This window comes from Morone saxatilis, unplaced genomic scaffold (genome assembly GCF_004916995.1).
Source record: "Morone saxatilis isolate NCDOM2014 unplaced genomic scaffold, NCSU_SB_2.0 Contig12, whole genome shotgun sequence".
NCBI classification, from domain to species: Eukaryota; Metazoa; Chordata; class Actinopteri; family Moronidae; genus Morone; species Morone saxatilis.
The window spans coordinates 9,715,547-9,726,223 of record NW_023339674.1 but is presented as its reverse complement, the minus strand read 5'-3'; the positions used below and the strand labels follow the sequence as shown (position 1 = coordinate 9,726,223).

Here is a 10,677-nt window from a genome sequence, read left to right as displayed (position 1 = left end):
AGAGAGATACAAGAAAGAGATGATAGATACCAAAGTGTTAGTATATCAAAACTTGCCTGACAGTTTACCACATTACAATACAGTTTATACAGTATGTTGATTGATATAAGCTTTACAAACATAAAATTAACGCATTCGAAACAGTGATACCTAGTCTTGCGCATTAGGTGTGAAATATGGATGCCTGTGTGTTGCTTATATTCATCCTAGACAGGATTCCCCTGGTGGCCCCTGAGGTGCTGGAGGCTCCAGACAACCTGACGCGAGGTGATAAGTGGCTTTGGTGCTACTGTGTGGGATCTTCAACAGTGGATCGCAATTTGCTGCAAGGCTGGGATTTAGATCAGCGTGAGCTTCCCAGCTCTTCTCTGATAAGTTAAAGGAAAGATAAAAGCATGGAGCGTGTTAAGTGTTCGTGGATCAAACCTGTGGAAAAGAAATGCAAACCGTGTGCAGCTATAAAAAGTGTCAATAAATCTGCAGTTAAGATGCATGAACAATATTATAAATAGAAATAGATACTGTAGTTGAATAAGTGTAAACATGATCCACTAAAAAGATAACTTAGAAACTTAAGGTTCACTATAAACAGGGAGAAGCACGCAATCACATTTACATTCAATGACAATGTGCAGAAAATAAAATCAATGTATTTAGTAAAGCCTGTGGTACGTGCATATGACGATGAGCTTTTGATGTGCTTTCTGTAGAAGCGGAAAGTTTCTATGAGAGCGCGCGAGCAGCGCGCGCGCGCGCGTGAGCGAGCGCGAGCGAGAGCGAGGTATGACTGAGCGAGCGCAGTGGCGAACCGGTTGTGCGGTGTGCGCGGATTAGTCGCGTCAGGCGCTAACCAGTTCTGATCACTTCAGAGATCAGAGGCACGAGCGCGAGCGAGCGGGAGGAGAGCACGTTCGAGTAGAACCGTGTATGTAAGTGATGAGTTAGGCGGGCATTTATGGGAAGAGGTCAGAAGAGCGAGCGAGAAATGCGATTACTAATTTTCTACAAAGTGCCTGTGAGTAAGAGAAAGATTGATAGACGTGAGCCTCATAAAGAAGTGATACGCTAGGATTTCGTAAGGCGAAGTGTGCGCTAAAAGTTGACTTCCCACGAGGATGTGCAGGCAGAGGACTGAATGGCCCTCGTGTGTTTGTGTGAGTCTTTCGTAAGATGAAGGGAGGCAGTTTTGAACAGGCGAGTTCAGAGGACGAGCAGAGGAGGAGGAAGGAGCGGATTGTAGCTGACAGTTTTTTGTTTCAGTGGCATGATCTTAGTGTGGGATACTACACGCACCGCGCCGCGTAACACAGATCCCTGTGGCTTGTGGCCCCTGCAGCCCGCCAAGCGCGAGAGCCAGAGCAGTGTTGTGTGAGGATGGAGACACTGGTCGCGACATCTTTCCGGCGAGCGAGAAGGAGTAGGAGTGCGCAGCTCAGGAGACGTCAACATAGCAAGGCCAGGGTGGTGGGGTACAGAGAGAGCGCGCGCCGCGTTGGCCGAGCGCGAGTGCACGTGTAGAGAAAGAGTTTGTGTGCTGGAGGAGGTACAGTGGCGTGGGAGGCGTGTGTGTTGTATGCCGCTAGGTGGTATAGAGAGAGGATGGGTATAGGGGGAGTTGTGTGAGTTGTAGTAGAATAAGCCCAGCCATGTAGCACGTGAGCCGTGCCACATCGGTAACTACATTAAGAGTTAGAGAGCGTGTCCAATAGCGATGTTGAGAGCGAAGCTGGAGTGAGGATGAGACAGGGAATACCAGAGACAGTAGGGAGAGAGTCTTGTGTACAAATAAACAGCACAGCATTATTGAACTAAAAGCTACTGTCTCTGTGCCTATATATAGGTCATTCTGTATGTGTTATGATAGACTGTCTCTTGTGCCAGAGATGGTGAGGGAGATCCGAGGCGGTGTTAGCGGTGGTGGCGGTAGAGGTGGGAGTGCTGCGACAGAAGGGTCAGTGGTGTTCGCGAGTGCAGTGATGATCAAGTGTTGATGGATGGGTGTTTAGGTAATTTTTCACTTTTGGTGTGCGGACAACTAAGTACTCAAAAGCCAGTGGTTGGGCCGAGTAGGCGCGAGAGTCCGAGAGAGGATGGACAGTATACATTGCGTTGTCCCCAGTAACTGAGTGTGGGCGAGAGAGTGAGCGAGAGTACAGTGCGAGAGATGAATGAGTTACGTTACGGGTGCGAGCGAGAAGAGAATAGGTTTACTTGGATGGTACATTGGTGTCAGGTCACGGGCCGGCATAGCTGATTTAAAATAGGACAGTCCAATATATCCCTTGACAGTTTGTGTGCGCTGGATCGGGGGGGGTGCGGTCGCGCAAATCTCCATCTTTCCTTCTTTTAAAACTGCGCCCTCAAGTCACCCTCTCCTCCTGTTCTAGCCAAAACTCGCTAAAGTTTTTTCTTGATTTGTCGGAGGCAAAAACGTGTGTAAAGTTGCCGGCTCGGCTTGGTGAAAATTACACCTTCAATGCCCTCGGTTCGGTGGAAAAAACACTCAACTAAGTTCTAAGTTCTATTAGTTAAGGTAGAGTTGCCTTATTGCTGTTAAGAAGGTGCTTACCGTCATTACCTCCTTCGGAATAGCGTTTTTAAAGCTAGGCAAAGTAAAGTGTTAAAGTTGGCGTTAGCAGTGCAGGTTATCAGGTTTCGCAGGTTAAGTGACTCCCGCCGGTCTAAGCATCTGGGGATCATTTTAAAAAACGCTTTTCTTGAAAATGCCTTTTAAACTTCAGCTGCAGAAGTTAAAGGACAGAATAGTTTGTTAGTAGGCTATTATGCTCTATTGAGAAGGCTAGCGGCTAATGCTATGCAGCTAGTTTAGAGATGGGAGAGATGATACCAGGTTGTGATGATCAAGCTAAGTAGAACAGAGTTGGCTGGTGTATATCTATTGATTACACTTTGCAATAAAATATTATCGATAATGCATTCATGCTGAGCAAACAGGATTGGTTCTGAATTTTTGAAACACGTTTACGGCATATCAGTTCATACAATACAGCCGGGCTGCTAGGCGCTATTTGTGGTTAATTGTGTATCTGTTGTGGTTTGTACTGTTTTTTCTCTCTTGTAAGTGTTATATATATATTATAATTATTATTATTTTTCTTCTATTACTGTTTCTATACTGTTTGTATTATCTGTTTTGTTTTCTCTATCCACTTGCTGCTGTTAAGATTGGAATTCCCGATGTGGACTTATTTAAAGGAATTTCGCTTATTCTTATCTTATCTTTATCCTTAGCATTAGCTAGAATTTTAGTAGACATGAGTGAGGCCGGCGCGAATTTATTCCACGAGCAGTAAATGTGTCTAGGACCTTTTCAACAGCTATGCTTAACTTGATATGTTTTATTTGTAATTTCAGTTTCTTTGTTCTGTTGTAAAACACAACATTCAAGAATGGCACATTGTCTGATTCTCTATAAGATTTCTATGAAGTTGTTGATTTTAAGTGTGGTGATGTAAATTATACATTTATAACAATGCAATTATGTGGCCATATTTTTAAATTCTCCAGTCAGCTTTTGGAAGGTTTGCTTAATGTGGGCCCGCCTGTGGAACTCTGTGGTTGTAGGGGTTTTTTTTTTAATTCTCAGTTCCTTCGCATTCCATCGGTGACCGCTGTCATCAGCAGAAACTATCGGGCGCCTATCTACAGTTTTTCTCCATTGTTTGGCTCATTTCTTCGAAACAGAAATTACATTCCTCAAAAAAACATGGACAAACCTCCAAACTCACTTGCAATTGATTCACGCAGAATTCTTATTTCGTCATTGATTTCATCACATTGCAAAGGTCGTAGGTACATCTTCTGCCAAATGATTAAGTACAGTTAGCCTACATCTAGCATCAATTTGCAATATCGATCCTTTGTGATCTAATAGTCTGACTTGATTTTATTCTCAGTTTCTAATGGTTGTTCTCTCCAAAACACTGCAGGCATCATTTTTATTCTATATCATCACATGCAAACATAGTCTGTCATATCTGTCAAAAGCTAGTCAAGCATATTAATCATATCACACTAAAACCATGAAATACCATATACTGATTTATTTAACAGAACTGTAGTGCTCACATATATATTCCTTTTTTCCTTGTTATGTGTTTTATATTAACAGTCTATATTAGCTTGATACATTTTCTGTGTTACTCTGATATGGAGTACTTTATGTTGTGAAAAAAAAATGGCTACTTTTCGTGGCAGTTGTGCGAGGGGGGGGATGGGGAGAAGCCTTAGAGCGCGCTTATCCGAAAATCCTGGTTTTGTTTTTGGGGCGAGGGAGGAGCGAGCGAGGGGGGGTTTTCGTTAGCGTCTAGACAAAAAAACTGAGTTAGATAGACCATTGTAATGACGGACGTGGGCTAAGACTTGATGAGGTGACATGAGGATATGGTTCCTCTTGCCATATGTGACAAAACATCTAAACATTTTGACTTTCAGTGCTCACCCAGATGCCAAAGGACGATGCGATTTTGGAGGTAGCGGTGATCTTATTTTATATGAGAAAGAGAATTTAGTTATGGACAGCATTGATGAACTTTTTGGGTATGGTGATGCGCTTTTTCTAAGTATGGCTTATGTGTGTGCGAACTTAAGACTGTTGTGCACGAAGTATCTTAGAGTTTTGAGAATGTAATTTCTGTTCGAGAAATGAGCCCAAACGCAATGGAGAAATAACTGGTAAACTCCAGAAGACTACTAGATCCAACAAATACTATGTACACATTACTTGCAATGACTTTGTAATGTTGGCCCTTTGTTGATCTATATTTGAAGCCAGAACTATATCTCACAGAACCAGTTTGGATTCAGTCTCTGGTGGTTAATATGGTGGTAAACCCATTCAGCTAGAATACAGAAATGGTTCCATCCTACTTAGAGTTGAAAATGTTGATCGGGAGAGACCCCAGACGGGTCCACTAGGATTTATTCCTTCGAATATCATCCAGTCGCTGTGTGTTCTTCACAGTCCTTAACGTTTGAAGTCCACAGTTCTCAGGAGATGCTGATCCTAACAGCAAAAGACAACCTGAGTATCTTCTATTTAGTCTTTTTAGAGGCTATATAAGATTGGCGCATTGGTGTACATAGTGAAAACGTGGTTCCAAAGTGCCCTCTACAGTGTGCCTTTTTTTTTTTCCCCGCCCTGCCCTTCAAAAAGTCTGGTGCGACGTCCACTGCTCCCTGATGGATTCATTTTTGTAATCATGGAGAAAACTAGTTTAGAAAATGGGAACACTTGTATTCAGTGGCTGGAAATATTCCCCGGGGCACAATTACCAATTTTGTGGGGAGCAGTAGGTAAGGTAATATAACTACTTACCGTAGGCAGTGAGTAATAAGTAAAGTAATGATATTACTTTTGAAAACAGTAATGAGTAATGAGTAATAAATAAAATATCTTTTGAGTAACTATCTCAACACTGCTCAACACCTTTCCAGGGGAACTTTGGCAGCGTTGAACTTTGTCGTTATGACCCGCTGGGTGATAACACGGGTGAGCTGGTTGCTGTGAAGAAGCTGCAGCCCAACAAGCAGTCGACCCTGGATGACTTCAAGAAGGAGGTCAAAACCCTCAGTGTTCTTCACTGTGACTACATCGTCAAATACAGAGGAGTCTGCTATAGCATGGGTAATAAAAATACTAACTGCAAACGTAGCAGTAAAAGAATGAGAATTAGACCTATATTATATTCCTTTAACACCCAGCCCAGGCTGGGTGTTAAAATGCTTTGAGCCATATGTTATAAATATATGTATACTGTAAAAGCTCACACACCATTTTAATAAATACACTCAACTTTAATGTTGAACTCCATGCCATTAGATAAGTTTGTCAGTTTCATGTCAATGTCAATTTTAGGGTTATTAGATTCAGAACCACTTCAGAATTTGAGGTCAGTTTTGTAACTGAAAAGATGAAATGACAAAATGGCTTGTTATGACTTTTTATATGGCTGTCTCTCTTATGACAGTGTGTATGAGGGATTAGACTTAACCAGTGAAACATTAACATAACTGAACTCAAGCCAGTAAGTATTTTTAAATTAAGCTGTCTCGCCTTTAATGAAAAACAAATTGAACAAACTCTTCAGCACTCATTTAACTTTTTATGGATCCCCTGCATGATCCTGGATTACATTTAAAATCACAGTCTTTAGCTGACAGTGTTGTCCAGAGTGACTTATAACTTCAAGTAACTTCAAGAAACGTGAGACAATTGGCCTTTCCTCTGCAGACTGATTTTGATTTAATGTTTGCCTGTTCACAGGTCGCCTCAGTATGAGTTTGGTGATGGAGTACCTTCCCCACGGCAGCCTTATTGGCTACTTGGAGAATAACCAACATAAAGTCAACACCAGGCGGCTTCTGCTTTTTGCTTCTCAGATCTGTAAGGTAAGAGTCAAATATATGAACTCCTGCAAAAATTGGAACTTTTACATCGCCCTCTGCAGGGTAAGCCTATAGATCTTATCTTGGCTCCGTGACTTCATCAACTTCATTTTCACTATCTGTAAGGAAGTACCACAGGATGATTGTTATTTAATTGTCTTCTGTTTGGCCATTTGTAATTTTCTCAGGGGATGGAATACCTGCAGACCCTGCGTTATGTGCACAGAGACCTCGCAGCCAGAAATATCCTTGTGGCCAGTGAGACGCTGGTGAAGATCGCTGATTTTGGGCTGACCAAGATTATTCCTTTTGACAAGGAGTACTACCGAGTCACGCAGCCTGGAGAGAGTCCCATTTTCTGGTAGCTTATCTCATTTGAAAACTGAAATACTCTTTAATCCAAAGAGGTTTTCTGAAGTAGCCACTGAATTAAGATTATCTTGTGTTCACTTCCTGGAGATCTACCTAACCATACACTGCTCATCTAATGCAGGTATGCTCCAGAGTCCATCAGTGAGTCCAGATTCTCCCCCAAGTCAGATGTCTGGAGTTTTGGAGTCGTTCTTCATGAGCTCTTCTCCTACTGCAACATGAACTCCAACCCAAAAAGAGTAAGAAGACGCCTAAGAATACATTCATTTATATACAATAATTTAAAATAATAAAGAATTGTTTAATCAGAATGCAACACCATTGTGGTTCCCCCCCTCTCCCTTCTCCCCTGTTTCATTAATGTCAATGTTTTAGCTGTGCATGCAGGAGATTGGACACAGTGTGCAGAGTCCATCCATTTCAATGCATTTGGCAAATATTCTAAAGACTAACTGGAGGTTGCCGCCTCCTCCAAGCTGCCCTCCGAAGGTATGTTCTCTCTATGTGGGTCAGTTGCTATATGTTGTGATGCTATTATAATTTCACTGTGAATCAATGTGCCGTCTGTAAAATGCTTGTTGCCTCTGTGTTACATCAGTCCGTCTTTTGCGACGATGATTTTCTTTGTCTGTTTATTTTACAATCTTCAGTTAATTCTGGAAGAGGTGATGATATACGTATATTGTAAACACCTTATTTGATCCTTCAACTTGCCAAACCAGTCACACTATACAATGCAAATATCAACAGTTCTTTGCTCTGTCTCTCCCAGCAAAACAGCTTATTACATTTCTCTCATTTTAACACTAGGTGTACGGTTTGATGAAGGAGTGCTGGGCGTACGACTTCGAGGAGCGGCCAGGTTTCTCCAGCCTGGCAAACGAAATTGAAACCATCATGCAGGACGAGAGAGAAAACCCTAAAGGCTGATTAGAAGCCTTGTTGCGCCTCACTGTTGAACTCATACTGGAGAGCAACAGTATGAAATGGTACAATTTTATTGTAATTTCATTTCCATCACAAGTCTTGTCTAGGTAACTCCTTAAGCGCTCAGGTAAAGCTCTCTTTCCCACTCCCATAATGTACAAAGACGCATACACATGTGAGCTGAGGGGAGAGCTTCATTAACTCCCAGCTGCTGCATAGGCTAAACATTGTGTTGTGTAGTATTTCTTTAGGTAAGAGAGTGTTTGTTTGTTATCTTTTAATTGAATTTTTTGTAGTATTTTGTAAACCAGTACGATTTTTCAAAATAGCAGATATTGTGGACACAAAAGACAGCAACATTTACTAAGGGCAGATGAAAAATAGAAGTTACCTGGATGTAACTTGAGGGGTTGGGCACATAGATAATAGAACATTTACTTTTTACAGTGAATGAGCGATAAAAAGGCTATAAAAACTATGAAATTGTCGTTTTGTTCAACAACAGGTGAAAGATATTTAACTAATTCCATGTCAGAACTACTCAGAATACTGTACTACTATAATTTAGAAAATATAGGCAATTTGTACCGTGCACTGCAAAGCATGTATTATTACATATATCACTTTAAGATATGTTTATCTAAAATAACTAAATGAAAAAAAAGGGTTAAAGCTTTGCAGGTTTTTAAATTTCTTTTATAAAAATGTATCGAGAAGAAATATATTTTGCATCTAATATTTTATTTCTGCATGTATACTGTGGTAGTTTGGTAGTGAATTTTTTTTTGTATTTTGAAGTACATCCTTTAATAAAAAGATGTTGTGGCAACTGCTTTTGTAAATATTTGTACAGTATTTGTCCTTGGAGACTGAAGATGTTAGAGTCAACAAAGTCTAACAGCAGCAAGACAGCACTTCCTGCTCTGACTATATAGTTAAAATGCTAAGGTAAAGGTTTCAGATAAATTAGCTTAAAGTTACTATATCTATCTGGAGACTACTGGATCACCACAAAGCCATTTGGTAAACTAAAAAAAATATTAAAAACAAAATTATTGTTGTTCATCTGTGATAAAGTTTCAACATTATCAGTAGTAACAATTTTTTATATTTTTTTTTTTAATTTTTAGACATCCAGCGCTGCCTGTGTTAGCTTGTATGTAAAAATTGAATTTGTCTTTCTTAGAATAGAAAGAATTTAGAAATGCAACTTACAGTGTGGCCATTTTACACTTCTTTTAAATGTTGTCATTTAGTTCTGTTGTTTTTCCACAATAGGGCTCCCCATTTCCATGTTCCCTTTGGAAACTTCAATTACATGGTACACACCATCTCACAAGTATGAAATCCACTGAGATAAAATATTCAACAACCAACTACTGTTATTTCCATTTCTTACAGGTTTAGTATTATTACATAAAAAATGTTCCCTGAGTTCTTGAACTTGTGGAAAGTTGTTTAATTTCTAATATTTGCTCAAGGTGCAGTAATATGCAGAGAAACATAGTAAGAGGTGTGGGTTACTTGCCCTGTTGAATGTCCGTTGCACACATAACCTTGTTGAATCTTTCACCTCAATATATGTTTTCAGTCATTTACTACTGCAGTAACGTTTTGGCTACAAGAGGGCGCCACAGTTCTTTTATACAAACCTTATCCCTACCATCCTGCTTTAAATACAGTGCATTAAATACAGTAAATTCAAGATATACAGTATAATCTCTATCATATCTAACAATATACTACTGGAAGAATGCTGGATAGTGTTATGCTTCCGGATAGAGAACAGCCAAGAACCCACAAGCATGACGTGTTAGCAATCAGGTAAATTGGCAGGAGTCAAAACACCAATCAATCAGTTAAAAGGCAAAATTATAACCGACAGGGATCAATCAGAGAATCAGAGAGTCCAGGGAATCAGGCAGATGTTTTCCCAACCTACACCTATAATGTTTTAATGACGTATTCAATATTAAGTACAATAATTTTTGTGTTGTTAGTTAAAACAGATTGTGTTTGTTCATCGTGTAGCTTAGATGAAGATAAGACAAATGTATGAATAAATCAAATAGTAATTCTCAAACAGGAATTTCATGCTCACTAATAGTATTATGACAAAGGGGCCCTGTGTTCTTTATCTGTGCTGTTGTCTTTAATTTGAGATCACTTGCAAAAACTAACTTATTGGTGTTGGAATGTATGCAGCTGTGCACAGGGTTATCACATATGTACACACACACATACACACACCACTGAGTTAATGTGTGGTACTGTGTATCTGAGAAGGTGTTTCTCTGACTCTGCTCAGAGGTGTAAACTGTAACAATCTTCTCAAGTATGGTTCCCATTGGTGGGTGTGCACTGAAAAAGATCTAAAAACACAATATGGACACCAGCATTTAGTTTTTAGTTTTTATTAAATCCATGTTTAGTATGCAGCACACAATTTCATCTCCCAGCCATTAATTATAAAATATTACAATATATAGCCTCTTCTTGAAAATAAAATAGATTTCTGTATATATTCAATAGACACACTTAAAAAAAGACTCCGATCTGACAGTACATGAACTCAACTTCTGACAGTGGTTTCTGGTTCAGAAGCACTGCTATAAGGCACAAAACATACATTAATTTCTTCCTCAAAATATTGTTCCAACACAAATATACAGGTTATACAAAAGTACTGTTAGATTCAAGAAAACTGTAAACTTATAAACTTAAGCAGATTACATAATCAGTTTGAAGAAACCCTGAGAAATTATTTTTGACTGACATTTATATAAGATTGTGGATATACTGTATAACCCCCAGTACCATTCACACCAAAGAGTATTGTAAAAATGGTTTCAATACCGGAGACATTTTTTCTACATAGGCCCACAGTATAAATATTTTTTAGAATTTATATTAATTGTTAGGGAAGCAACATAAACCAGGTAGTTCTGGTAAATAAAGTTATTTATTTGT

General features: G+C 39.6%; 1 protein-coding gene across 1 annotated transcript in view; it reads left to right on the top strand.

Moving 5' to 3' along the window:
* The window catches only part of jak3 (Janus kinase 3 (a protein tyrosine kinase, leukocyte)), an 18,376-nt gene extending 9,836 nt beyond the window's left edge, over positions 1-8,540 (top strand). The window contains exons 20-25 of the mRNA XM_035653161.1: positions 5,458-5,647; positions 6,287-6,411; positions 6,597-6,769; positions 6,902-7,019; positions 7,156-7,269; positions 7,591-8,540. Coding sequence (XP_035509054.1) covers positions 5,458-5,647; positions 6,287-6,411; positions 6,597-6,769; positions 6,902-7,019; positions 7,156-7,269; positions 7,591-7,710 — 840 coding nt within the window. The 3' untranslated portion in view covers positions 7,711-8,540. The remainder of the gene's footprint in view (positions 1-5,457; positions 5,648-6,286; positions 6,412-6,596; positions 6,770-6,901; positions 7,020-7,155; positions 7,270-7,590) is intronic.
* Positions 8,541-10,677: the final 2,137 nt, after the last annotated feature.